The sequence below is a fragment of the Prunus persica genome, chromosome G1, assembly GCF_000346465.2.
Source record: "Prunus persica cultivar Lovell chromosome G1, Prunus_persica_NCBIv2, whole genome shotgun sequence".
Classification (NCBI taxonomy): Eukaryota; Viridiplantae; Streptophyta; class Magnoliopsida; order Rosales; family Rosaceae; genus Prunus; species Prunus persica.
Genome location: NC_034009.1, coordinates 45,565,567 through 45,592,759, shown reverse-complemented (window position 1 = coordinate 45,592,759; position 27,193 = coordinate 45,565,567). Strand labels below are relative to the sequence as shown.

The following is a 27,193-nucleotide window of genomic DNA, read 5'->3' as shown; positions in this document are numbered from 1 at the left end:
AGGAAAGAACCTCAATGCACTTTCCATGCATTACCCAAGTCAATATGGTCATTGGAGAAAATATTGAAAAAGGAAATTAGGTGGTGTGGAAAATAGAGGAGTGGTAATACTTAAAAATTGACAAATGACGTACATGTTCTGGTTCAACAACTATTATCAACAAAATAAATGTTGGATGTGGAAATGTGGTGTGAACCATTTGATCTTAAATGTTATCAGAAAAAATAGTGTGATACGGGATATCACTGTTTTGCTATCCCCTGTCAATCACGGTATGCCAAGTGGAAAAATTATCACATGTGGCATACTGTGATTGGGTGGGGATAGCACTGTTTGTGGAAATATGGTGTGAACCATTTGATCTTACATGTTATCAGAATAACTTGTGAGAAACGGGATTGGCCAGGGATTCCCACTTGGCATACCATGTTTCGCCGGGAATAGTAAAACAGTGTTATCCCCATTTCACAAAGTGTTTCTCCACATGTCATTGCTTATGAGGGGACTGTCTACTGCAGAATTTATGCAGTGGTCACCTCGTCGACATAAAATATGGATCAAGCTTGAGCTTGACATATTCCTTAATTTATTATGGACAAAGTTTGATAGACTATGTCGCAGGTAAATGCATATTATATATATATATATATATATATATTATGTGTCCTATATATGGACTGGTAGCAATCTTGCTACAAATTGTCTCAAATCACAAAAAGAATCGGATACAAGTTTTTCACCGGAGCAATAATCCAAACCGAAAATGTACAAGTTTCCTGCTAGTACATTAGTGTCCCATGCAATCATATTGCAGCCTGTTATTGTTCAGGCCAGGTACTTTTCTGCTTGCACAGATAGTAATGTCATTGCTCTTCTGTTAATCTGTAACCTTTTTTTTATTCTTCTTGGTTTGTAATTGTTATGCAGTTTCAAGACCCAAAAGGACCTACTTGGTATGAATTGCACTATTTCTCCATCGCTTCATTCGATTATCCCTGCACACACACAAATATCATAATTTTTTCAATGTTTGATTTGATCTCTAACATGATCAAGTGTAATTAAAACCAGGTTGTCGTACAAAGGTACCTCGCAATGTAAACATGGAGAAATTGCGGAATGGCTATTTGTTTCCTGAGGTGATTTTATGTATTGCATTCATTTCTATCTTGGCTTCGATTCATCTCTTAACACAGTAGTCAGTAACTATTACTAAATAACTTTTGTTCTTTTTGTTGGATATAACAATCTATTTACATTCCCTTTTCTTTCCTCAGTTTGGTTGAATATGCATTTGGTTTAACTTTAAACTTTAAGCATTATTTATATTTTATACTCGATCGAAGCTTTATTATACTCTTTTAATCAAATTGTCCTGCAAAATATGATACTTTTATTGCCTCCACAGCTCAATTTTAGTGTTGATTTATATAGTCTAGCAAATTTATGTTTCTTTTACTTTGCTAATTCAGCACTTTGAGTGTCCTCATGATCACCTGAGATCTCTTACCGCTCATCATTCTTTTGTCATTAATTCAGATTTCAAGGCTTGAGGTTCAACACATTGAGAAGTACCCAAATGCAAAGTTGATAAGCCTTGGGATTGGTGATACAACAGAACCAGTACCACAAATCATCACAACAAGCATGGCTAATGTTAGTAATTTCAACTGAATTTTTACCTTCAATGTAGATATTATATATCTATATTTTTCTAGTTTAGATGTTTGATTGTGTCCTAAATTCCACCAAGATTAAATAGCCTTAAGGTGCAATTCTGTTCTGTGCATGGACACAGACAAATTAGTAATTTTAAATTTGTGCAGAAATAATTTGATGTAAACTCAGTGAGGGCAATGATAATGCAGTAGTTTCAGTTCACTGAGGGCTCTGTTCTGTTCAGGCAGAGGGATATCGTACGGTCTGGTAAAAGTGCATAAGGTGTTATTGTGTTGAAATCCTAGCAAAAGGTGCACTAGAAACCAAATGTTATTAGGTGGTAAACATTTCTTTTGAGATATCAGTTTTTACAACTGTTATACGGTTAAAAGTATTTGTATCCCGTGTATAAATCACAAAATTTTCATCGAAGATTGAATTTCTGCCTTGGACAGTTTTATTGTCATCAAGTACATCTAATTGATTGAATGTCTAATGCCCTGTTTGTATGAGAAGATGCTAGTTTTCGGATCTGAAACCTGGTTATGGAGATGATGCATATCCGGATTTATGTGCTTATTGTTTACAGGGCTAGTTGTGAACACATCAGTAGTCTCTTGTTATATGAATACATCCTCAGCATAACACAATGTACACATCTCATTTTGGTTGCAATTGGATATGTTTATTTAAATGAGGGATTTTGGTTTTTCTACTATGTTCAAGCTGATCATATTAACTGTTAAGAGAAAAGAATTGGATGGACTTTTTGAAGGATTGGAATGTTTAATACTTTGGTGTTTTGCAGTATGCACATGCCCTTTCAACTGTGGACGGTTATACAGGATATGGCCCTGAGCAAGGCAACAAGGTACATAGTACATACCATACTGCTTGGTTTAGCATTTATCATCTGGTGCATCAAATTAGTTACCATTTTTTGGGTACAGCGGTTCATGAAATTTATATAATTTAGTTTTTACTAAAATGTGTGGTCCACATTCACAGTCTCGCAACATAACTCTAGAGTAGAAAGCGTTACCATATACATGCGTGTGTGTGTGTGTCTCGCAGCTAGATGGTGTCCTCACTTGGTACTTTTTATGACATAAACTTCTATCATTTCTACATAGGCATTGCGGAAGGCAATTGCAAAGGAATTCTATAAAGATCTGCCCATAAAAGACACAGAAGTTTTTGTATCAGATGGCGCACAGTGTGACATTACTCGGCTTCAGGTACTCAGCCGTTTAAGTTTGGTGGATGCTAGTTATCTTTTCTATTTTTTGGTTTTTTAGTTTCAAGTGTTGCTTACTCTTTCCTGTGTTAAATTCTTGAAATTACTACAATGCTAGAAACAATGATTTCCCTTCTGTGGTATTTACAGCTACTGCTGGGTTCCAACGTGACGATTGCTGTGCAGGATCCATCCTTTCCGGTGAATTCTTATAATTCTAAATACTACGAGTTTACGTCACTTTTTTTTAGTGCTTACCACTATACTAGTAGCTTATGTACATGTCACCAAATCTTCTTCAATGCCAAGTGATGGATGCTAAGCATGCTGCTCTGTAGTTTTCTGGAAACCCTGATATTGGGTAATCTTATGTTGCTAGACTTATGTTTCCAGACAAATGCTTATTGAGAAAGCCTCAGAATTATATGCAAAGTGACATTCAAGACAATTATGGATAATTTTTTCTTTTCAATTCATTAACACATTCTATTGGGGATTCATATTCTTTTCGATACAGTTTTACAATAGAAAGTTTCCCAATGGATGCTACATTTTCCTCTTGAGCATGGCTATAACCAAATCATGAACTTAACACAGCTCAGACATATTCTGATATGGAATGGTATATATTCATGGCAGGCTTACATAGACTCAAGTGTGATAATAGGTCAGGCTGGTGTTGAAGATGAAGCTGGAAGGTATGGGAGCATTGAATACATGAAATGTGGGCCCCACAATAACTTCTTTCCTGACTTGGCAACCACTTCAAGAGCAGACATTATCTTTTTTTGCTCTCCAAACAACCCCACCGGTCATGCAGCAACAAGGAAGCAATTAGAACAACTTGTAAATTTTGCAAGGGAGAATGGATCAATTATTATTTTTGACTCTGCTTATTCATCTTATATAAAAGATGATAGCCCTCGATCCATTTATGAAATTCCTGGTGCTAGAGAGGTACATAAGTTCTTTTTAATTATTTTCTTTACTATCTAAATTCTGTTAGTGCATGCTTTGAGTTTATACAATCATGGTTTTGCAGGTTGCCATTGAAATTTCATCATTCTCAAAATTTGCTGGGTTCACCGGTGTCCGGCTTGGTTGGACAGTTGTTCCTGAGGAGGTCTTGTACTCAAATGGGTTCCCTGTTATACATGACTTCAATCGCATTGTGTGCACTTGCTTCAATGGGGCGTCCAATATTGCTCAAGCTGGTGGACTGGCATGTCTTTCCTCAGAGGGTTTCCTGGTAAGTTTTAAAGTCCAAATTAAACAGAACATGTGAACCGATCTATATTCAGCTTTAATCTTGATTCTTTGTGTGCCTGTGGGTGTGCATGAGGATTTTGCATGTGTCCACTTACATTTCATTGTTTCCTACTTTCCATGCTCATTTCCATTTTCACTCAATCATGAGTATTTTCATAGTAACAATAGAAGAAGAACACTTACGTGGCTGCAAAGTCTTTCAAAGGACATAAATCTCCACAAATAATTGACATTTTCATAATATACATTGTGGATACATACTTTCCAAACCCAAGAAAACCCCAAGGGCTTTTACTTCTTTATATACGTAGGGGTGATTTTATTTTAGGACTCGATATCTCACATTGGAAAAATAATATATCCTAGAGTGGTTTAAGAGCTCTTGGGGCACGCTTTGTTTTTTGGGGCAAGTTCTACCAATGGATTCTTAACAGTTTAGTATTGAAATCTCTAGCATTTTTATAATGTTAATGGAAAATTGTGTTTCAGGCTGTGCGTTCTCTGGTTGACTACTACATGAAGAATGCGAAGATATTGGTTGAAACATTTGCTTCTGTGGGTCTAAAAGTATATGGCGGCACAAACGCTCCCTATATTTGGGTGCATTTTCCAGGCTCAAATTCTTGGGATGTATGCACCAAAGTTCTTGAGAAAGCACACATAATTACAATTCCAGGCTCTGGTTTTGGTCCATCTGGTGAAGAGTTCCTGAGAATTAGTGCTTTTGGCCACAGAGAGTCTATTCTAGAGGCCTCATCTAGGCTTAAATCCCTATTTCAATAGGAAGCACAGTTAGCATGGCTAAATCAGATGAGCTTGGGTTGGCCCAACTTCACAGTTTGATATCTCAGAACATCATTGGCTTGTAATAAATATACTTTTGTCATTGGCTTTTCCTTTCTTTTTCACGTACACGACCAAAACAAAGATACCTTCTTTTTATGTGATGACAAGTCGATATTTTGAATTATTCTAAATTTCATTGAGGGGGATTCGAATTCGGACGCAAGGGGCAAACACACTGCCGTGCCCAACTAATCTAACTAGTTCTGCAACCAAAAATTGCTCAGCTTAAATTGCTTAGACTCACTTGTACTTATTTTAAAATAATAAAAAATTAAAACATGTCCCAACTGATACCTCCTGGCCAACATCCCATTCTCAGTAGAAATGCATCAACATCTGATGCACCACCATCAAACATAAAGAAAATACTAAAAATGTGTATTTAATGTAACCTAGAGATAATTGAGCTAACTACGAAATTAATTCAAAAACAACATGATAGAACGGGAAAGGAAATAGATGGAGACAACCGGCCTTATACTATGAATATGGAGAGAGTACACTATATCCTGAACCTTATAATTTTGCTTCTTTAGAAGTACAAATGTAATGCTTACATCCAGTAAAGAGCTATCACAGTGAGTTGATGCTAATTTCACACTTCGAAAGGATAAAAAGGGTAAGAAAAACTTACAGCAACCATATCAACCAACACTTTCCATGTTGAGCTGTACTCACAATATTAAGAGAAGTGCAATCATCAAATATCAAGGACCAGACAGCTAACCAGTTCAGCCGCCGGTGCACTCCTCGTGGCAATTACCTTCCAAAGATCTAGTTCTGATTCTGTTGGTCGTTCAGCATGTTCAATGCGGTCAACGAGTGATGAGGATGAAGCTGCTGAGATGGAAGCAACATTATTCTGCACATACACCTGCAGAACAGCAATATTTCGATTGGCATCCTTTGTGATCACATGAAGCTTCCCAAGGAATCCAGCAAGCAAATAGGGAGACTCTGATTCAGTGAAGTCACGAACTGGAACATCTTCTGCAACAACTTTCCAATCATCAGCTAGGTAATCGTATACCTTGATCTTCGCATTATCAGGAGAACTAGAAGGATCCAGTGCATACAATTCACCATCAACAGTGGCACTCATTTTCGTCCCTGCCTGTCTTGCCGGCCAACCCTCCCCCAAGCCAATTGGCATTTCAACCCATGAATTCGCCTCTGGATCATAAACCTCTCCTCCAACATCAACAAAAAAGGGCCAGCAGTATAAACTCTGTGGAACAAACAACCTTCCCCTGTATGAAGTCAATCCAGTAGCAATAGGCTTGAGCAGATCAGCCAAAAATGCAGTTGGTAAGACCTGAGCTTTCGTAAAGGGCATGCTTGGTATTTGGGACCACACACCTGTTTTTGGATCAAATACTTCAGCTGATTGAAGAGGGGTCAATCCACCATGACCCCTAGTAACCCCTCCAACAGCATAAAGCTTATCATCTAAGATGCCTGTCTTACAATAAGCTCTACCAATTGACATTGGACTTGATTCACTCCAAGAGTTTGTAACTGGGTTATATCGCCATGCACATCTCAGGGCTGAAGCCTTGGAAAATCCCCCTAGCACATAGAGGCAGCCATCAACAGCCCCAACAGAGCAACCACAAAATGGCATTTGATCCATTGCATCCTTCCTCCCAAGCCAACCCATGATGACATCTGTAATCCTGATACTTGAGCCTGCCATATTCCACATTCTAAGGGCAGCTAAACCCTTCCTAGATTCATCTTCACGAGAAACATTTGGCATTGGTGGCAACCTTTGCCATCTTCCGGCCAGAGGATCAAGAGCATACCATATGAGCTTATCATTTGCGACCTTTGTTAATATATAAAGCCATTCCTCTGTTGTTCCCATCTCTTTTCTCAAAGAGAAAAGTTCAGCACTCAAAATAGTGGCTTTCCAGGTCCTTGACACCGACTTCAATTTCAAATAGTGGATCCTAGGTATTCTGGAAAGAATCTGAATAGATATCTCGTCAGGAAGGCAGGGAATCAATCTTGGGTTTTTCTCATAAAAGCTTGAAGACAACCTTGGCCTCTTGCATGGTGCACTCTGTAAAACCTCATAAGGTTCATTCCCTCTAGTCCTGGAATGGTTCAAGCTCAAAATAGTCCCCATGGGTATCCTCCTCCAACCTCGTTAGATTATAATCAAACTGAACCTCTTCAATCACAATTCTACCATCACATCTACAAAAAACTGAAAATCTAAATAAATAAGGGATGGTATGAGGAATTAAGAATCAATGTCCAACGTCAATTACCAGAAAGCAAATCACATTTTCATTTTTAAAACACTATAAAATAAAATAAAAACAAACAAACAAAAAGAGAAACGAGCAAGCAAGAGACTGCAATGCAAATCACTTGAATCAACCTTGTCCACCATATTGCCTCCTTCAATTCAAGATTTGACAACCACCCAAATATTATAAAAGCTTCATAATCAATCAATGTTCCTAACAGCTAAATTATATAAGAAAAAAAGATAATTGTCAGTCTTAAAATATTCAGACCAAAAGAAGAAGAAAAAAAAAGGTTCATAAGATATCATCAACTAAATGGGCATATCCGAACCCAAAAAAAAAAAAGCACTGGCCATAGCAATTGAAACAAGATGAACCCAGAGCTTCCTCAGCCTTGCTTTATCCTCCAAATACAGCAAACCCATTTTATCTTCACAGCTAAAAGTCTAAAATTTACAAAAGAAATTCACTTTCTTATTTGTTTGTCTCAATTTTCTTGACCATCAAACAGAAAAATTCGACACAACCCCTTAAAACTTCAATTTCATAAATGAATATTCAATCCTTCGACAAAATCAACCAAAATTGAGACAAGGAAATTGAACAGCAAAAAAAGAGAAGAGAGCAAATCGAGACTGTTCACCTGGGAATTTGAGAAATTAAAAGGCAACGAGAAGCTGTGTGCTTGTGCTTGCTGCGGAGCTTAATAGCGGGGCAGTACCAAGAGTCATTGGCTTTTTCGCGCAATTCCTTCCTCAATCCCCTCAGTCCTCCTCACTTTATTTGTTTTTTCTTTTCTTTATTACGATTTTTGCTTGTTTGCGTGCGCCACCAAACTCATCTGATTCGCTGCAACGCAGTCCAGGTGTTCATCACATTTCTGAAGTAATTTTTTTGTTTTTACAGAATAGAACACAACTACAAATAGGACTGGAATTTTTAACCCAAAAACCGACTGAATCGGCCTGGTGAAGAACAGTCGGCTCACGGTTTGATCCAACTGAACTAACAACAGCAAAAAGTCGCTAAATATATTTGAAGTTGGGGTCATGAGGTTTCGAACACTTCACGGAAGTGCTTATTTAGACTCGTTAAAATCTTGCTAGGAAAAATTCACTTGGATAAAAATTTAGTCGAAGGAAAGAGTACAGTGCGCATATGTAGGGGTGGGTGCAGTTCGGTCCGATTTGGTTTCTATCTCACACTAAAACTGATACTATTCAATCAGTGCGGTTTGATTTAGTTTTGGTGAAAAAATTTATGAAATTGGTAGGTTCGGTTTAAACTAATTTCGATTTTTTTGAAAAAAAATTTGGACCGGATTTTTTATTATATATTTTTCAACTTTTTTTTTTACAAATTCCAACTAAAACTTTTAGGTTTAAAAATTCACAAATGACCCAATTTCATGTAAAGAAAGATTATTGAGCCTGGAAAAGAGAGATGCCTTGAAGTTGGGCTTAGGGAAATATTAGTTATGAGATTAGAAATTTCGCATTGGACTTAAATAATTTTTTTAATTAAAAAAATACATAGTCGGTCCAGTCCGGTCTAATAAGATGTGAAAATGGCACTGAAATCGATTTGAATTGGTCTAGTTCGGTTCGATATCGATTTGTTTACTTTTTAGTTAACACAATTTTTTCTATCCGGAACGACTTGATATTCCTGTTTTCCGGTCTCGATGCCCACCTTATGCATACATCCTATATATATGTAAAAAATTGTTGAATGCTCCTCCTCATAACGGCATGGTTGAATTATTTTGAAAATGCAGTACAAATGATATTAGTCACACTTGTCTCCTGCAAAGTGAGCTTCTATTTGTATAAAAATTGCTTCCATACCATTGCAGAATATACAAGTATTGCCATTCATTTAATCCCTCCTAAGATTAGAGTAATACCAACAACATCTAGGCTATTTTCATAAAACATTTCACTATATAAAATGGTTTGAAAGATTCATAAAATAATTCATATGCTCTCTTTAATAAGTAAGAATATAATCTGAGCTCATATGTTACCTATATGATGATAAGAGCATTAAGAGTTATATGGCATAATAAGCTATTCATATAAATTTTTGTATGCTTTGAGAGAAATTTCATAGGCTCTTCAAGAATCCTAAATATTTTATAACTTTTAACATTTGAATAAGTTGCAACAATATTGAACTTGAATTCAAATTCATAACCCAATTAAAGTACTCAATTGAAGCAATTGGATCATTTTCATTTCACGGAAAGGGTAAAGAGTAGTTCTCAATAGCTCAAGGCTCTCTACTTTCTTATTCATCTTTAGTGCCTATTAATTATAGGCATAGGAAATACATCATCATTCATCAACCATAAGTGGTGGTTAAAAGGCATAATTACAAATGATAAATTGTAGTGCATATAGGTTACAATCCTACAATGATAGTTATTATTGAGAGGAATTATAATGGACTTATGATGGCTATTATGGAGGGCATTATAGTGGGCATCCATAACCTATGAATTTACAACAAAAATCAATTTTGACGGTTCTTATTCAATATGTTTACGGATAAATCTGACATGGTAGATGATACTCTAGCTAATCTTGGACATCAATTTGATAATCCTTGTATTTGGTTCTCCAACTTTCCTAGTTGTGTTTTGTTCAGAATAAAATTTAATTTATATGCTTTAATGATCCGCAGGGATCCTCTTTGTCCCTTGTATTTTTCAAAAACAAAAAATAGCTAGCCTTCCATGCCATATGTATGAAAATAATCAATATAATCCAGGCCCCTTCTGTTTGGTAGCAGGTTGCATTTACCCAAAGGACGTGGTACACTTATATATCGCAGAAAATTAAGATACAGGGTTGAATACTTTGTTTTCTCGCTGAATTTTACACGAAAATTTAATTTGATCATTGAGAAATTTTTTTAGCAAAATTGATCATTGTGTTTCCTAAAGTTTACAATTTATAGACATTCTATTATCTTCCGTTAACTTTCTCTAAGTGCAATTTTTATTTTTATGTTTTTACAATTTAGGGTATATTGTGCTATTATCATTTAACAAATTTGGAGAAATCTTGGGTTGAAATCAGAATTGTGAGGTATAAGGTCATAGATTAGATGCTATATTGAAGCTCGAATCGATTGAGTGAAAAGTGTATTGTGATCACTTTAGATGGCAAGCAGAAGATGCCGAAAATATATTGGAAAGTTGTTGATTTCATTTTAATTTGATTTGCCTTTTTCATTTTCCATATACCTCACAATTTCAATTTCAACCCAAGATTTCTCTCAATATGATAACTCCTAATAGCACAATATATCCTAACTCGTTGAGTTAGAGGAAGTCTAAAGGTGCTTCTTAAAAAATTTAAAATAAAAACTTTACTTAACGGAAGATAACGAAATGTCTATAAATTATAAACTTTGAAAAACACAGTAACAAAAAAAAAGTATTTAATCATAAGATATATATATATATATATATATATATAGAGAGAGAGAGAGAGAGAGAGAGAGAGAGAGAGAGAGATAGAGATGGGGTATTATTGGATCGATGGAGTCAACTAGAGTCGTTTTCATGAGATAAATATGAATATAGGCAATGTCTCTGAAGGGAAGGGACCATTAAATAGAGAAAAGACAGGATGGTTGGAGTCATTCAAAACACAGAGTGTAGTGGAGTACTAGAAATGAAACTGGCAATGCAACTGCAATGCCTGCCAAACCCTCCTGCTGTTAGCTAACTCATAAACACAGCATGTTTCAGACTTTTAGTACTTTCTCATATCATTTATATATATCTACTTCTTTGTATATATGCTTCTTACATTACTATATATATACATACACTCTACTGTTATTTACCTTTACCAGCTGGCTAACCTAACCTTGACAAAACATTCAAATACATTCTGTATCCTTTTACTATTTGCTTTAATATAAAACTTACCACTTAGCTAATCCTTCCTATCCAATGCTACCTTATCTCTCTCTCTCTCTCTCTCTCTCTCTCTCTCTCTCTCTCTCTAGATAGCTAGCCATGAACATAAAAAACAGTTCTACTAGTACTAAGGAGAAGAAGGATAAGAAGATGATGATCATGAGGGGCTTCATGTGCCAGTCTCCGGCAGCGACCGCCGTTTGTATGAGTAGAGCCGATGCTCGCTCAGTTATGGTGCCTAGAAGATCATCCACTAGTAGTCTTAATAATAATTTTGATATTAATTTCAATCGCACACACTACACAAGATCACTGCTCAACAGCAACAAATACTACTACTCCAGGCTCCTCACTTCTCCTCCTCCTCCTCATCATGTTCATGATCATGGCAAAATATCGCCCTTATTAATTATGCCGTCCACCAGCAAACAAGTAGGAGCTGATCATCATCATGATCTTCTTCCTCTTACCCATCAGCAGCCAATGTCCTCAAAGACGATCGAAAAAAGACCGTCCTCTCATTCAGATTCAGTCCGGCCTTCATCCGCCGACGACAATGTATTCCAGGTAAAGATTAATTACTTTTATTTACCAAGTTCATCAAATTTTCCAACCATGAATATGAATACTATTCGAAATGCTCTTCTTATTATATGGTGAGAAGGGACAACAATGTGTTATACATGTTGGTTGTTGCAGGTGGTTGTTATGAGAGTTTCTATTCACTGTCAAGGATGTGCTGGTAAAGTGAAGAAACATCTTTCTAAAATGGAAGGTACGTACGCCTTTGCTTGCTACATCAATGTGTCAACATTAATTCAAAGGCCTTTTTCTCCTTACTTCTTTCATTTTCTTGTGTTTCTTTTTTCCTTGGATTTGTTGACATTAATTGCATTATAAAAGGTTTACTAATATGTGCTAATACGATAAAAATAAGAGATATTTAGTTATATACCTATTCTTAGCACAAGTGATATAGATACCCTACACCATTTAATTTCTATAAACAAACCCGAAAAAACTCAAAAAATGACAGCAAGCCTTATTGAATTTAATTGTGATTACTTTAATGCCCTACTGAGTGTTTTCGTTTTTTATTTTTTAATGAGTTTTGGAGTTGGGCTTGTTTTAAAAAATCGATGGCAGCTTTGTAATTTATATGAAGTTCGAAACCTCTTTGTTATATTGTAAATGAGCTTTGGGTGTGTTTCTAAAATTCATTTCATATAGGTTTTTTTTATAATTTGGGCCCCTATATTGAGTATAATAGTGAATCTCCCTAAAAATAATGAAAATTTCTTTATAAAAGTGCAATTAGCATGCGCTAATAAGTGGTGGTTTAAGGGGTAGTTTTTACATTAAGCAAATGATTAATACTTTTGGGATTTTATTTTATTTTTTAATAATTCTTGTTATACCAGGAGTTACATCATTCAGTATCGACCTAGAGACAAAGATGGTAACAGTTAGAGGACACGTGTCACCATCTGCAGTGATGGAAAGCATTTCAAAAGTGAAAAAAGCAGAGTTATTACCCTCTTGAATCCATTCATTCTAAGGTTACCCCATATGGAAGCAAAAGTGGATCCAATTTTAATATTTGCCATTACCTCCGTTGTGGGTAAAACATTCCAAAAGGTGGTCCTCCATAAACAATAAAAGAGGCCATGGGGGTGTGTTTTTTGCGTTGGTGTGTTTGATCATCATGTGAGCTGTAGCCATATTGATGGTGATGTGTTTTCCTTTTCCTATCGCCAATTCGAAGTGATGTTGATGTATCATAGTTAGAATTTACAATACAAGAAGAATTTCTAATTTTTACCCCTCTTCATGAGAGAAAGGATTTGTATATCACGGGAATAATACAGTTTTGCTATCCTCCTATTAAGTAAAAAAGTTATTGCGCACGACCGAACGAGATTGATAAGAGATATAGAAGTTTTTCTCCCTCTTCATTTATGTTTGACATAAAATACAATATGCTACTGGACCCAAACTGACCAGTCTTTTTTTTTTTTTTTTGAGGACCTTTCTTATTGAAAGGGGTGATAGCATATTAAACTCATACACAAAACACGGATGTTAGGATTCGAACCCCGGATCTTGCCTGAGGGAATAAATTTTCCAAACCACTATACTAATGGGTCCTTTGCAACTGACCAGTTTCTTTTTGGTATTGGTTAATTGAGTCGTTCTATGGTGAGAAAGTTTATTTCTTACCTATTTTTCACTGTCTTCTTCGGGCCAACACCCTTATTTGGTTCTTAGGTTTTAAAATAGCCTCTCTTTTATTTATTTATTGAAATCTCTTTAATTAATTAATTAATTTATACAAACAATACATGGGAGAATTGAACACAACTATGTTGTTAACTACTTGAGTTACATGAACTCACATTTTCTATTTCTACTTCATCAAAATAAACCAAATAACATTCTAAATCTGCATAAGAGAATTACATGTTTTTTCAAATGTTAATTTATGAGAGAATTAATAATACTCAGTCTTGTTTGCTTTTCCATAATTTGAGAATTATTCAATTCGGTTTCTTTTCACAATTTGAATCAGTTGGTATAAAATATAGGGCCCTTATACGTAAATTATTGATTGGACTAGTTCGGTGTAGTCAGTTTTGAGTTTTTGGCACCAATGTCCACATTTATTTTTAAGGATTATGACTTTGCAAAAGAATCCACTAAATTCAAATTTTTGTTATCATTTGTTTATCTTAATGATATCTCCTTTGTTTACTGAAAAGATAACCTAGGTTTAGATTTTGTTGAAAATATAACTCGGCTGAAACAGTAACTCTAGCAAACCGGCCGGTTCACTTGAAACCAGTCTAAAAAAATTCCATAATATTTAGAGGCCTTGAAGCCAAGAGGAATCAACCCCTATCTCCAAATGTAACACCACTACACTAATGAACCTCCTTGTGCTTTTTAAATATAGTGAACATACTTACAAGTTTCCTAGCTTCGTTGTCTTTGTAAATGTTAGGGTTAAAGCTTAAAACCCTAAGCCATTCTTACATTTTATCCTAACATCCTCTGTCTCCTTCTCTCTTTTCTTCATTTCTCTTCATCTCGCTCTTCTTCTCTCAAGCCCAACCAGACCAACAAGCATCATTTTCTTTTCTCCATTTGTAGATTCAACATCATCATCTCTATGTTTGTCGTCTTCTTCTTCATCTGTTGTCATCAGTTCGGAAACTGAAATTAACCCAACATCGAACCGTCTATTCAATGAATTGAGAACTACAATTTTTCGATGGGGTGGTTTGGCTTCAGCGACAGAATGTACTTCACTAAAAGCGTCAATTCGATTAGTGGTTTGGGCCTCTCGAATCGATTTACTTTGGGTGCCTAGCTCTTATTGGAAACAATGCATCTACATACAAGTTTGGACACATTGTTGTCACATACAAGTTCAGACCATTGATTCTCGAGTCATTCTATAGTGGGGGCTTTATACATAGCCTTTAAGTGAGACCTTATCTCTTAATTGTTGAATTAAATTAATTAATATGATCCAACAATTAAGAGATAAGATCTCATCTAAGGGCCATATATAAAGCCCTCATTGTAGAATTCTTGATAGCTTCCCAACACAAAACTTATTTTTGGTGAACCCATGGTCCAATGCTTTTATTGGGGTTCTATTTTTTACTATCTAATAAAGGTAGGCTCCACATATAAGATTCACTCGAGCCCAATTTATAAAAAAAACAGACTACAATACCCAAACTCTAGAAATAAACCAAGTTGATTTTTAAACGGGCCAATTATACCAACCAGGCTTCAAAACACCTAAAAACTACACCCCACAAAAACCCAAGCCTCGACTCCATTTTTATAAATAAAAAAATCTCAAGTATCAATAATAAACAAAAAATAGACAAAACAACACAAAAACAAGCAAAACGATGTATCGTGTTCTTCTATCGCGGCCTAATCAGTCTTATTCTAAATTTCTTTTGGCAAATAAAAAGAACAACCTCAACTGTAATATCGTGCATGCTAACATGCAACGCATACACAAGAAAATACATGTACATCATTTATGTAAATTAGTCGTCTGACTTGGGACTAGGATACCAATGGATTGATTGTGTGTGTTCCTTGGGCTAGTACAGCAGTAACAACCATAGTAGCATGTAATTGGGTATGATTGATTGGGAATACCTAAACCAACAAGTTGATTTTGATAGCCTTTTTTTCTTTTCGAAAAGACTATAATGAGGAGTTTAGAGTGAGGAGTTTATTTGAGAAGTTCAATTCCACCATCAACAAATGTAAAAAAATCAATGGACTTAAACATTTTAAATAGTTCAATAGCGGGATTGAACTCCTCAAATAAACTCCTCACTCTAAACTCCTCATTGTAGAAGCTCCCTCTTCTTTTTACCATGAAGGCTTATGTGGACTTTCAGCCCAAATATGGGTCGAGTCCAGCTTCCCTCGCAAACAAGGGCGGAACAAGGATTCAATGTTTATGGGGCGGGGGCGAAAACTTAAATTTATCATTTTTTCTTGTTACCTCTTTCCATATCCTATAGATATAATAAAGGGATTTAAAAAAAAATGAGAAAGCATAGTCCACTCCTTCAAAAAAAACTCTTTTGTGATGGAGATGGTATTATTTTGCTATCTCCAACCAATAATGTAATAAAATGTTATCCCACGTGTCATTTTACTATTTGATCAGGAATAGCAGAAAGTATTATCCCCGTTGCATGAAAGTTTCTCTCCTACTTATGACCAGGGCTCTCTCCGAGCCCGCCGACAAAAGGAAGAGCGCCTTGAAAAGCTGCTGTTTGTCCCTAATCAACCCCGCATGTCTTTGGGAGTAAATTTGTCCGGAGATCGTGCTTTTGTTCACCGGTAAATCTCTTATCATCATTACTGCTTAAATATTTAATTAAAAACGAATTCATTTAATACAAGACAATCTAATATTTTGCAATTAAAATGAAGAAACTCAACTGCAATATCGTGCAAACCAACACGAAGAAAACACATGCACATCATCTATCTGTACATGTGTTTCTGTATAGACTCCTTCTCTTTCCACTGCAGCAATGGCGATGGCTTTATCTTCTCATCGTCACACCAACAACATGCACTTTAATACTGAATTGGGAAATTCAACGCATTTAGATTCATTGAACCTGGACGCAGTTTCGGTCCACCTCCTTTGGTCAGAGGTTTGACGTCTTTGCAACTCTAGATAATATATTTTTGTGTATTTGTACATGGTCGACTCGTCTCACAACAACAAAGGAGCATGTTGTTTATGTCTGCATTTATTTATTATTTATATTATTTTATTAGTTTATTCTGTTTAATCATTGTTGCGTTGGCTTTGGCCGTGCTCCTCTCGCACACGCTGACGTGTCGCCAGCGACTATTTTTCAGGTGCAAACACTGCCAATCTAATTTCTACATCAAATCCTCCATTGTAAGATAATACAGGAATCCCCACTGGTTGGTTAATTATTAGATTCTTCTTTTGCCTTAATGGTCTTGGCATAACTCCACTCCTGTGGCCCTATCAACAATGAGGTTTTTTTAGCAATAAGTTTTTAGCTCAAGTGGTTAATAGCAGTTATTTTGCTCCTTATAAGATTATATGTTCGAATCCCCCTTCTCTGATAACACGTGTTTTTGTTTTTGACAAATGAGCGATAGGATTAAGGGATTAGGCAAATTTCTTTACACATGCGGGCTCGGTTGTTGGACTAATTGAACCTTACTCTCTCAACCGCAAATGGGAGAAGGAACCTTACCTCATATGAGGGTGAGGATAAGATAAAACCACTGTTTTCGAAGCTATGAGTAACGTTGAACCTTACCTCGCGTCGGCATTCAATGACTCTATATTTAGGATATGATTGATGAAATAGATAATTTGTAGAGTTTATTGGAATTTATATGTGTGTTTGTATATCATTCTATGAGTCTGAAAATAAATTATTAGCTTAGTTGACCTAAAAGTTTAGCATTTGCTATGGAAAATACTAGAAATGTTGTACTCCGAACAATGAAAGGGAATAAGATAAAGACATATTGTCCTCTTTTACATAAAACCTTTCTCAAAATTCCTTTTCATTCATGCTCTCCGAAGATTTCATCTCAATCCTTTGACTAAAGTCTGTTGCTCATCAACCTTTTCCTAAACTCTAGGTTTAACTTGTGCCATACATGAAAAAGATTATGAAGATTGAAGAAAACTATAGCAAACGGCCTCTAGTCTAGTGGAAAAGAGCACTTGAAGATCAATAGTCTCTGATCCGAATCTCATACTACCTTAGAAGTGTGTGAGAAAAAATCATCCTCCCTTTCCTAATTGACAACAAAAAGAAAGAAAGAAAAACCTATAATGCAGGAATGAGGGCACTGAGGCACCGCTTGCAGGATGAGATGATGCTTTCCGTATTATTTGTGTAGAATACTATTATCTCACAAACATACTATATGCATACTACTAATGCATCATTGACAAACAAACTTAGGGTCCCCTATAATTATTGTTATTTAAAATTCACTCAATCCATAATTACATTTTGGCCTCATTCTTTTGTTTTTATTTCATATATGCCTTTTGCTCACATATGAAATAGCGTTTTTTCTTTTGTCTTTCCCTCCTGGCATGGACGTCTGAATGTTAACAATCTAAACAAAAAGATGGATGACAAGAAAAGAGCCATAAAATTCTTTAAATGTTCTATTATTATCGTCAAAAGAAGAAGAAAAAAAATGTAATTTACTATTTTGCCTTTGGCCGTATTACTACATAAACACTACTAAAATTTATTTTTTGTCTCGATCCGATGACAATCTTTCGCAGTAGTATCAAAGAGTAAGGCTATAAAACTATTGTCGTTGTTTTATTAGAGTAAACCCACGCAGTGATGCAACATATTATACCACACAGTGATGCAAAATATACACAAATTATGTAATAGGTTTGTAGCTCAAGTGGTTAAGAGTATTATTTCTATACACGAGGTCATTGTTCGATTCCCTCCTTCCCTAATAACGCTTGCATAAAAAAGAGACAAAAATTATTGAGATTCATAATCATAGAGTCGGATGTACATACATATTTCCTTTTGATACAAGCCATAATGGGGGATGAGGAAGCGAAGAATGATCTTAGCCATTGAGCTATAAGCTCTTTTACAAATGCATATATCTATAAAGTCTTTTCTCGGTGAACTTGGCCGGGAAAGGGGTCAAATTTCATGATGCTATAATAGTTAAATAATTTCTTATTTGGCTAGGTTAAATGCACGGTATAGATTATTGAACTACAGTCTAAATAGGAATCCCTTTCTGGAAGGGCATTGTGTTTGTATGTAAATAAACTAATGTATGAGTTTGACTTTTTCTAATTTTAATGTATAAATATGTTTCAATAAAGTAAATGTTAATATCACGAGTCATTGTCGGCTGTTGATTAGTGCGGCTGTTATAATCAATTTAGAATCTATGTTAAGTCCTGGTACATGGCATGGAGCCAACAAGAGAGGCTATCCGACCAATGGATGGCATGGAAGGACACAAGAAGAGAGGGACTATGTGACGACCGATGAAAGTGAAGAGAGAAAAACAATTGCAATTTTAATATTTGATTACAATATTCCATAACATAGGAGGGCACGTAAATTAGCAAGACTTGACATCGCCCCAGCTAAGTCTGAATTAGGCTTGTTTGCTTAATAAGCCTTTAAATCTTGAGACAGATCAATCACCACGCTTATTGTTTAATTTGTAGCAAAACTCAAACTCTTCTTTTTTACCTTGGTCTCACTCTCTCTTCAAGACTTATGAGAAGAGATTCAGAGTCCACGCTTTCAAGATTCTCCATTGATCCACATTCAAGTTTAAAGGTGCCAACTTGCTCTCTCTCCACTGATATTTTGCTTACTTGTTTTCTTTTTGAGACTTTCAATTGAAACCCTTTTCGTAACAGTGAAGTTACTAACTTAAAAACCAAAAATAATTGAAAATTAATTATGGGTAATTTGACTTTATTTATATATTTATATCTGTAATTATCAACTGGAAAAACAATCTGGGAGTGGTGGAAAGAGAACCACCATCACCATGAATGGCTGTCGTCTAAAGTTCAGAAAAGCCAGCTAGCAAGTGTGAAAGAGATGATGGAATTTGTCTGTAACTTTGTATTGTATGGTTGTGATATCAACGTGTGTGGGTTAAGCTCAGCTTGTTTTGTTGACTATACATTCAACGAAGACCATTATTAAACACATAATAAAGTTAGGTTTGATATGGGGTAATAGTTGTTAAACCTCATACAATAGACAGAAGTATCCAAATCCAAGTAAAGAGCAAAATTACATTTCAAATGAATTTTCCCATAAATGTATGCAAAAATTTGTTTGATCATCCTTCGCTTCGTGTCGTTAAAATATCGACATGTATGAATTGTAACAGTCTAAACAAATGGATCCTCACATTCCAGAATCGAACTATGCCATTTGAACCGGAAAGAGAATCCCCATACACCAACCATTGTTGATCTCAAATCCCTTTCATGCGCTCTAATCTGAATCTTAGTACTCTTAAGTAGTTCCGGCCCTCTTAATTTTGGGTTTTCGCTTAAAATTAATAGAGGAGTTTCATTATTATTCTTTTCTTGGGTTTTCTTTGTTTCTTTTTTGGATTTGTTTTTGTGATTTCATTGGCTAGCTTTTTTCTATTTGCTTTTTCTGAGTTCAATGGCTTGCTTGGAAACCCCTCAAATGATCTCCATCAGACTTTTCAACCTATTGTGCGAAATCATTTCTCTTTCTCCTGTTAAAGATAATAAGAAAAGAAGACTAAAAACAGGGAAGGTATACTTTCAGGTGGGCAAACCAGATTGGTTTAGACTTTTCAATTCATAAGTGAAAGTGCAAATCATAGACTTTTAGGCTTTAGCTAGCAAAAAGGCCACTTTGTATGGTTGATGCAGAGGATCAACTCAGTAATGGGATCTCAAAGTCAACATAGCTGGATGATTGGATGCGGGTATAGTCTATGCCAACTATCGGATTAACAGCGCAACCTGTTAGTGTATATATGTTAAGTCAATGGTTATAAAAAAATTCCAAGTTTGCTTTGTATTTTTTTTTTCGTTTTTGTTTTGTTTAATGTCGACTTGAGAATACTCGGCCATTGGGGTTACTTGTAAACTATAATATCATGCTTGAATATCATATCTTGATACTCCTTTCAGCTCTTTGGATTTGACTTGCATTCCTTTTCAAAGCTCTATAAATATGAGCATGCAAGAGCTTTCCATAGCTAAATATAATCACTTTCTAAAGCAAGAAAATCTGAGAGTTCCTGTTTGATTTTGCCTGGTAACTATCTATCTTTATCAGCAGATAACTGCTTTCTTTTTCATACTATCTGCCTCCTATGCTAGAACGTACGGTACAGATTTACAGTCTGACAACATAATCAGTTTGTTAGAAACATATACGTTCTGGCTTGCACGACTTGACTTAATGAATCTTATCGTTATGTGCATTGACATTTCTATGCTCTAAATTTGTGTTTGAACTGTAACAGGGGAGCTTTGTTGTAGAAGTGGAGCACAATGAGTAAGCGAATCAGCGACGACGATGAGGTGGGAAAGGAGGCTGACATCAGAAGCGGACCTTCGTCGAATCGGCAAGTTAATCCGACATTGCAGCAGGAGCAGCCATATCCTCATCAGCATCAGGTTCATAAAGTTGGAGTGCCGGCAAAGCAAAACCTGTTCAAGGAATTCCGTGCGACCGTGAAAGAAACTTTCTTTTCAGATGAGCCCTTGCGTCCTTTCAAAGACCAAACAAAGAGGAGGAAGATTCTGCTTGGCCTTGAAGCCCTTTTCCCCATACTTCGGTGGGCCAGGGACTACAACCTTACTAAGTTCAGAGGAGACCTCATCGCTGGACTTACCATTGCAAGCCTCTGCATTCCTCAGGATCTTGGATATGCAAAGCTTGCCTATCTGCCTGGTCAGAATGGCTTATGTGAGTGCTTCTAATCCTTTCCCTGTTCAATTTTCTTTATTATGTTAGTTATATTTGATAGATTTAGAGCATCTGACCCACAGACAGTAGCTATGTACTAGTTATGCAAGGCTTTAAATTTCCGATGTGATTATTTATTGATACAAAATAATACGCCTGTCATGTGTCACGCAGACAGTAGTTTCGTGCCGCCTCTTGTTTACGCGTTCATGGGCAGCTCGAGGGACATTGCGATCGGGCCAGTGGCCGTGGTGTCTCTGTTGCTTGGGACTATGGTGCAGAATGAGGTTGATCCTACTAAGAATGCCCATGACTATCTACGGCTTACTTTAACTGCTACATTCTTTGCGGGAGTCACACAACTCACTTTAGGATTTTGCAGGTATATATGAACTGATATATATCACAGTGATTTTATATACATGTAGGATATAAAAATTAAAATTTTATTTATTTATTTATCTATGGCATTTTCCAGGTTGGGCTTCTTGATTGATTTTCTGTCTCATGCTTCCATTGTTGGGTTTATGGGTGGAGCTGCCATTACCATTGCCCTTCAACAGCTTAAAGGATTACTCGGCATCAAGAATTTTACCAAGAAGACTGATATTGTTTCTGTCATGCGTTCAGTAATTACCGCTGCACATCATGGGGTACTCATAATTTAATTCCCATGTCAATGATTATTTATTTATTTGATGAACATCATATTAATTTTGCCGCTCTGTTTTAATCTTACAGTGGAACTGGCAGACTATACTAATTGGAGTCTCATTCTTGGCTTTTCTTCTGTTGACCAAGTACATCGTAAGTCTATTTTTTTATAAAAAAAAGTATATATTCACTAATTAATCATGGATTAATTAATTTATTCAAGCATGCGAATACTGATGCTGCTGCTGATGCAGGGTAAAAAGAAGACGAAATTGTTTTGGGTGCCTGCAATTGCACCTTTGATCTCCGTTATTGTCTCCACCTTTTTTGTTTATATCACCCGTGCAGACAAGGAAGGTGTTGCAATTGTGAGTAGCTTTTCCTGTTTTTAATGTATATTTAAGTTTTCTCAGTTGTCACATAAACATATATTAATCCTTCTGTTATTTCAGGTGAGTAAAATAAGGAAGGGCATAAACCCAGCTTCTGCTGATTTAATTTATTTCACTGGAGACAACGTTATCAAAGGCTTCAGGATTGGTGTTGTGGCGGGCATGATAGCCTTGACGGTAAGCTTGCACCGATCAAATTAACTTTGATGCAACAAGTAATTATAGTGAACATGTGTCCGTTGAACAACTTTGCAGGAAGCTATTGCAATTGGAAGAACATTTGCCGGGATGAAGGACTATCAGCTGGATGGAAACAAAGAAATGGTGGCATTGGGAACCATGAACATTATTGGTTCCTTGACATCCTGCTACGTTGCCACCGGCTCCTTCTCCCGCTCTGCCGTCAATTACATGGCCGGCTGCCACACTGCGGTCTCAAACATCATCATGTCTCTGGTGGTCCTTCTCACTCTGGAACTCATTACGCCCCTCTTCAAGTACACGCCCAACGCCATTCTGGCTTCCATCATCATTTCCGCAGTGATTGGCTTGATTGATTTCGAGGCCATGAAGCTCATCTGGAAGATCGACAAACTTGACTTTGTCGCTTGCATGGGAGCCTTCTTCGGAGTCGTTTTCATTTCCGTGGAGATCGGTCTTTTGATCGCTGTCTCCATTTCCTTTGCCAAAATTCTCTTGCAAGTCACAAGGCCACGGACCGCGCTGCTTGGAAAGCTCCCAAGGACTAATGTTTACAGAAACATTCTACAGTATCCCAATGCCACACAAATTCCTGGCATTCTCATTATTAGAGTTGACTCTGCAATTTATTTCTCCAACTCCAACTATATCAAAGAGAGGTATGTATGGTACGGATGCATAGATTAATTTGCCGCGTATTTGTGTTGGCAGACTATGAATCTGGATCGTTGATCATATTAGTTCTCGCCTAAATCTTAATCCAGATTCATATAGTTTAGCAATATACGTCTAACAATAGTACTAATTGACACTAACTAACTAATTTGTTGCAGAATATTGAGATGGGTCACAGACGAAGAAGAAGAACTAAAGCAAAATAGTCTACCCAAAATCGAGCACCTTATTGTTGAAATGTCGCGTATGTGAATTCTAATTTTTTCCACAACTCAAGCTTACAATATTAAGCTCCATTTTTGGTTTATTATTAATTCATTGCTTTTCATCTTTCTCAGCTGTCACTGACATCGACACTAGTGGCATTCATGCCTTGGAAGAGTTATACAGAAGTCTTCAGAAGAGAGAGATTGAGGTAAATCCATTTCTTACAATTTATTGCAATTTAGAAGTGGCTTCGGTATGAAGTTAGGCATGCTAGCTGAAAATTAACTGATTCGACAATATTGCTAAATTAAGGTTCGTTTGTTGCGCTGGATTATATGAGTGCATAGAATTTACAATAATTCTAGTGAGGTCCTTGGTGGCCTAAAAACAACCTGGATTAGATTATGTCTAATTCTGCTACACCCAACTGTACTAGGATTATCAATCCCACCAAAGAGGTGGAAAGTTGAGTGGGATTATGTATATTCCTACTAGGATATACTTCAATTAATTCGGTTCCTTAATTAAGTGGTGCGCGCCAAACACATCATTGAATTAGTATTATCCTCTTCAATTCAATATGATCCAATCCAATCCGAGTTCAGTCACCAAACATGCCTAGCCTTGGAATACTAGGAAAGAAATAAATTCCACAAAAGAAATTATGAGTTGATATTGCAAATTTAATTTTGGTTATTTTACAGCTTGCTTTAGCAAATCCGGGGACAGTGGTGATGGACAAGATCCATGCATCGGAATTTGTTGAATTGATTGGAAAGGGCAAGATTTTTCTTTCAGTTGCAGATGCAATCCTTACATTTGCTCCCCATCACGAAGAACCTTGATTAATTCGATCCACAAGCCAGGGTTGAAGGTTCTCCAACAAACGACTACAATGTTGATATACTTGTGATATTTCTTTTTGTTCTTCCCCTCTCCTTTTCTGCCTAGCAGTTTTTTTCTTTCTGCCTAGGGTTGAAGGTCCATTCCTACCTCCCCCTATCTCTACTTCTGCTAACGACTGCTAGAATTTGGATATCGAGAAAGAGGGTAGACTGTAAAGGGTTCAACCTATAAGTAAGGCATGCTAGATTAATTTATCAAGAAAGATAAGCATGCAGTGATTAAACTCTTTCCTCCTGCCAAATTGTGAAAGAAATTGTGTCTTAAGTAAGGTTGTCAAGTGACTCCATAAAGCTCGAGCTTGTATAGGGCTTGGCTCGAATTTGGCTTGTCTGAGCATGGCTCAATTGTAATATAAACAAAACAAGCTAAGCTTGAGGTTTAGTATGTTCGGCTTGCAAAACTCACGAGTAGCTTGTTTATCTTATGTGTGCTCGTAATACACCTTTTTGTTCCCATAGAACCTTCTCTTATAAGATCTAACGGAAATTGGCCATTGATACGGATCCAAAACGTTCTAAGTCATGAATCATGATTAAATTGTTAATCGTGAAATTAATTTGACGGTGAACTCTAATTTGACTTTGAAGTACAATTAGCTAAAAATGATAAAGCCTAGATACCTATTGGGCCAAAGGATTGAGTGTTGTATGACAACAACTCAAATGAGCCCAAAGGAAGACCCAACACCACCATTTTCGACCATAGGTTTTCTCCTTTCATATGTGTGGTTGTGTATATAAGATAGACTTTAGCCATGATCTCCATCGTGAAGTTGTGTTGATATGAGAGAAATCTCCACTCCACATTGCTAAAACTGGATGAAGGATATCTGAGTTTACAAGGTTCATTAAGCCACTAACAATAAAAAAAATTGCAAAGAAAGCAACGGAAGCAAGAGACCATATTAGAGCTTAATTAAATCTTAAACATGTCCATGGATCTTTAGACTCATATTAGAATTTATAGTTCCACAACCGTTGTGGTGCTTGCCAAGGAACCTCCAACGTCACATAATATTTCTTGAAATATTATGTATGAAAATTAGTTGCGGAGAGAGTGATTCAGAGTTTTGATCCAAGACTTGCATTACCTGTTTATGACTTGTGTTTTTCTACTTTTACAGAATCAATTTATGAAATGAAATTTTGATAAAGAATAAAACAAGTACATAATCAGCAGAAAAATGTTACAGAATCAATTAATTAAATGAGATTTTAATAAAGACAAAACATACAAAAGGGGTCACCCGTTTACATCAAATAAAAAACAATCAGAGAAGCTCAATGAATTCTATAGAAGCAAGAATGATTTTGGCACTCCAAAAACAACCCTTAAATCCCCTTACACTTCTCGTGTTTGTGAGCTTCGAGAAGGGTGAGAAGTAATTTTTGGAGTGCTAAAATCATATCTCGTGCAAAAGCAAAGCTAGTCCATGGTAGAAATATTATGAGCCCTCCTCATTCTGCTTGCCCACGACCCTTCCTTCTGTGCCATACGGCAGTTGGACTTCCTCTTCAACTCAAGAACTTGTTGTCGCCATCTATTTTGTGCTGCACCAACGCCATGGTTTCTTATATTATCCATCTTGAAACCAACCCTAGTAGTACCAACACAAATTTTCAAACCCAATTCGTAATCGTATTCTTCGCGCAACACCGGATCCGATAGCGTCTTGTAAGCCTGATTCAGTCGAACAAATTCCTTGGTGGAAGAAATGGAAGGATCATGGCAAACGTCTGGATGATATCGAAGAGCCATGCTTCTATAAGCTTTCTTTATCTCATCTTTGCTTGTATTAATATTGGGATTTAGACTAAGCAGCTTGTAGAAATTGGTGCTCTCATTTTCTCCATCCTTCACCTTATAAGTAAATGATGACTCGTAATTAGTGGCTGATCTGCATGTAATTAAAGACAGCTTAATAGTGGGTTTGCGTTCATGGTGGTGGTCGTGTCTATGGCTGTGAGAAAGAAAAGGTTTAGGTAGAGCTACACTGTTTAGGCTTGAAGTCAGCGAAAAGTTCATGGCGTTGAATCCAGGTTATGATTCTAGCAATGGATTTTGGGAATGCATGGGAGAGAGTAAGGTGGGTTAAGCTTAATATATAGTGGGAGCATATACGTTGTATACTAATTTATAATATCATAGTTTAAACATTTTTACTTGGGAACACTAATACACTATTATTATTGTCAAATAGCATTATTTTATTTTATTTTATATACAAGTGATAGTCTGAATTACTAATTTATTATGTGGAAAGGGACTCGAATTTTAGCGAAGGCATTGGGTGCACTACCCTGATTAACTGACCTAACTCACGTTCGCTTCAAAATAGCATTATTACCATAACATGTGAACAATATTGACAATATCGACATAATATTAACCTTATATAAATGTCATGTCAAAACAATGTGATACTAGCCAACAAATTTAATTCAGTAAAAAAGAGCACGAGAAATAATATTATCCCCTATTTTTGAACTTATAGAGATAAGAGCACGAGGAGCAAAATAAAAAAAAAAAAAATAAAATACTCGGAAAAAGAAAGCGGTTGAATATGCAGTACGGATACCGAATTAGCGGTAACTCCCAAACAAAACGCGTTTTCTCCCCTAATAACCATCGAGCTATGCTCCTGATTGGTGAGCGTTGAATCATAAACTGTCTTCTTGCCGTTGGTTTTTTTTTCTTCCAACTTTTTTCTTTTGGTAAAAAAAAGTCAATAGCGCGTTTGACCAAAAGAAATTAGAGCTCGGCCGAAAGAAATATGCCGCTCCTTTATAGGCACGATGCTTGGATTCTCATATCCCAAACAAATAATAATGTTTGTAGTGAGGGGGACACGTTTGGAATGGTGCTTGTGGTTTTTTTTGTGGATAGATTTCTAAGACGACTTGTTGATAATATCTATTCTTTTA

At 36.3% G+C, this 27,193-nt stretch overlaps 5 protein-coding genes across 7 annotated transcripts; 3 read left to right on the top strand and 2 right to left on the bottom strand.

Moving 5' to 3' along the window:
• LOC18788763 (aminotransferase ALD1) lies at positions 705-5,118 on the top strand. Its single transcript, XM_007222201.2, has 10 exons — positions 705-834; positions 928-953; positions 1,072-1,139; positions 1,540-1,656; positions 2,468-2,530; positions 2,793-2,897; positions 3,047-3,097; positions 3,536-3,853; positions 3,939-4,145; positions 4,655-5,118. Exons 1-10 carry the CDS (start codon positions 764-766, stop codon positions 4,946-4,948), a joined length of 1,320 nt encoding a protein of 439 aa, XP_007222263.1. The 5' UTR covers positions 705-763; the 3' UTR covers positions 4,949-5,118.
• LOC18788770 (F-box/kelch-repeat protein At1g22040) lies at positions 5,414-8,269 on the bottom strand. 3 transcript variants are annotated; one of them, XM_020554254.1, is made up of 2 exons: positions 7,913-8,269; positions 5,414-7,231 (listed from the first exon to the last, which is right to left on the bottom strand). In XM_020554254.1, exon 2 carries the CDS (start codon positions 7,140-7,142, stop codon positions 5,712-5,714), a length of 1,431 nt encoding a protein of 476 aa, XP_020409843.1. In that variant the 5' UTR covers positions 7,143-7,231; positions 7,913-8,269; the 3' UTR covers positions 5,414-5,711. The 3 variants fall into 3 exon arrangements, with proteins under 3 accessions (XP_020409843.1, XP_020409842.1, XP_007222837.1); XM_020554253.1 differs by having other exon boundaries at positions 5,414-7,223; XM_007222775.2 differs by having other exon boundaries at positions 5,414-7,213.
• On the top strand, positions 11,061-13,132 carry LOC18789308 (protein SODIUM POTASSIUM ROOT DEFECTIVE 3). Its single transcript, XM_007226785.2, has 3 exons — positions 11,061-11,770; positions 11,903-11,978; positions 12,625-13,132. The coding sequence occupies exons 1-3, from the start codon at positions 11,303-11,305 to the stop codon at positions 12,744-12,746; spliced, it is 666 nt and encodes a 221-aa protein (XP_007226847.1). The 5' UTR covers positions 11,061-11,302; the 3' UTR covers positions 12,747-13,132.
• Positions 20,331-24,708, top strand: LOC18793194 (sulfate transporter 1.3). Its single transcript, XM_007226501.2, has 11 exons — positions 20,331-20,577; positions 20,789-21,234; positions 21,409-21,616; positions 21,713-21,887; positions 21,976-22,041; positions 22,143-22,256; positions 22,341-22,457; positions 22,536-23,140; positions 23,315-23,400; positions 23,495-23,571; positions 24,068-24,708. Exons 2-11 carry the CDS (start codon positions 20,817-20,819, stop codon positions 24,206-24,208), a joined length of 2,007 nt encoding a protein of 668 aa, XP_007226563.1. The 5' UTR covers positions 20,331-20,577; positions 20,789-20,816; the 3' UTR covers positions 24,209-24,708.
• LOC18792910 (chaperone protein dnaJ 20, chloroplastic) lies at positions 25,468-26,372 on the bottom strand. The gene has a single exon (XM_007226259.2). It carries the CDS (start codon positions 26,292-26,294, stop codon positions 25,695-25,697), a length of 600 nt encoding a protein of 199 aa, XP_007226321.1. The 5' UTR covers positions 26,295-26,372; the 3' UTR covers positions 25,468-25,694.

What these genes read in the sequence shown, in the direction of transcription:
- LOC18788763 (XM_007222201.2), top strand. Translation starts at nt 764, where the DNA reads ATGTACAAGTTTCCTGCTAGTACATTAGTGTCCCATGCAATCATATTG. An exon ending in GACCCAAAAGGACCTACTTG is followed by an intron (nt 954 to 1,071) that starts GTATGAATTGCA and finishes AATTAAAACCAG; the next exon opens with GTTGTCGTACAAAGGTACCT. An exon ending in GCCCTGAGCAAGGCAACAAG is followed by an intron (nt 2,531 to 2,792) that starts GTACATAGTACA and finishes ATTTCTACATAG; the next exon opens with GCATTGCGGAAGGCAATTGC.
- LOC18788770 (XM_020554254.1), bottom strand. Translation starts at nt 7,142, where the DNA reads ATGGGGACTATTTTGAGCTTGAACCATTCCAGGACTAGAGGGAATGAA.
- LOC18789308 (XM_007226785.2), top strand. Translation starts at nt 11,303, where the DNA reads ATGAACATAAAAAACAGTTCTACTAGTACTAAGGAGAAGAAGGATAAG. An exon ending in CCGACGACAATGTATTCCAG is followed by an intron (nt 11,771 to 11,902) that starts GTAAAGATTAAT and finishes TGGTTGTTGCAG; the next exon opens with GTGGTTGTTATGAGAGTTTC. An exon ending in ACATCTTTCTAAAATGGAAG is followed by an intron (nt 11,979 to 12,624) that starts GTACGTACGCCT and finishes TTGTTATACCAG; the next exon opens with GAGTTACATCATTCAGTATC.
- LOC18793194 (XM_007226501.2), top strand. Translation starts at nt 20,817, where the DNA reads ATGAGTAAGCGAATCAGCGACGACGATGAGGTGGGAAAGGAGGCTGAC. An exon ending in GCCTGGTCAGAATGGCTTAT is followed by an intron (nt 21,235 to 21,408) that starts GTGAGTGCTTCT and finishes TGTGTCACGCAG; the next exon opens with ACAGTAGTTTCGTGCCGCCT. An exon ending in TTCTGTTGACCAAGTACATC is followed by an intron (nt 22,042 to 22,142) that starts GTAAGTCTATTT and finishes CTGCTGATGCAG; the next exon opens with GGTAAAAAGAAGACGAAATT.
- LOC18792910 (XM_007226259.2), bottom strand. Translation starts at nt 26,294, where the DNA reads ATGAACTTTTCGCTGACTTCAAGCCTAAACAGTGTAGCTCTACCTAAA.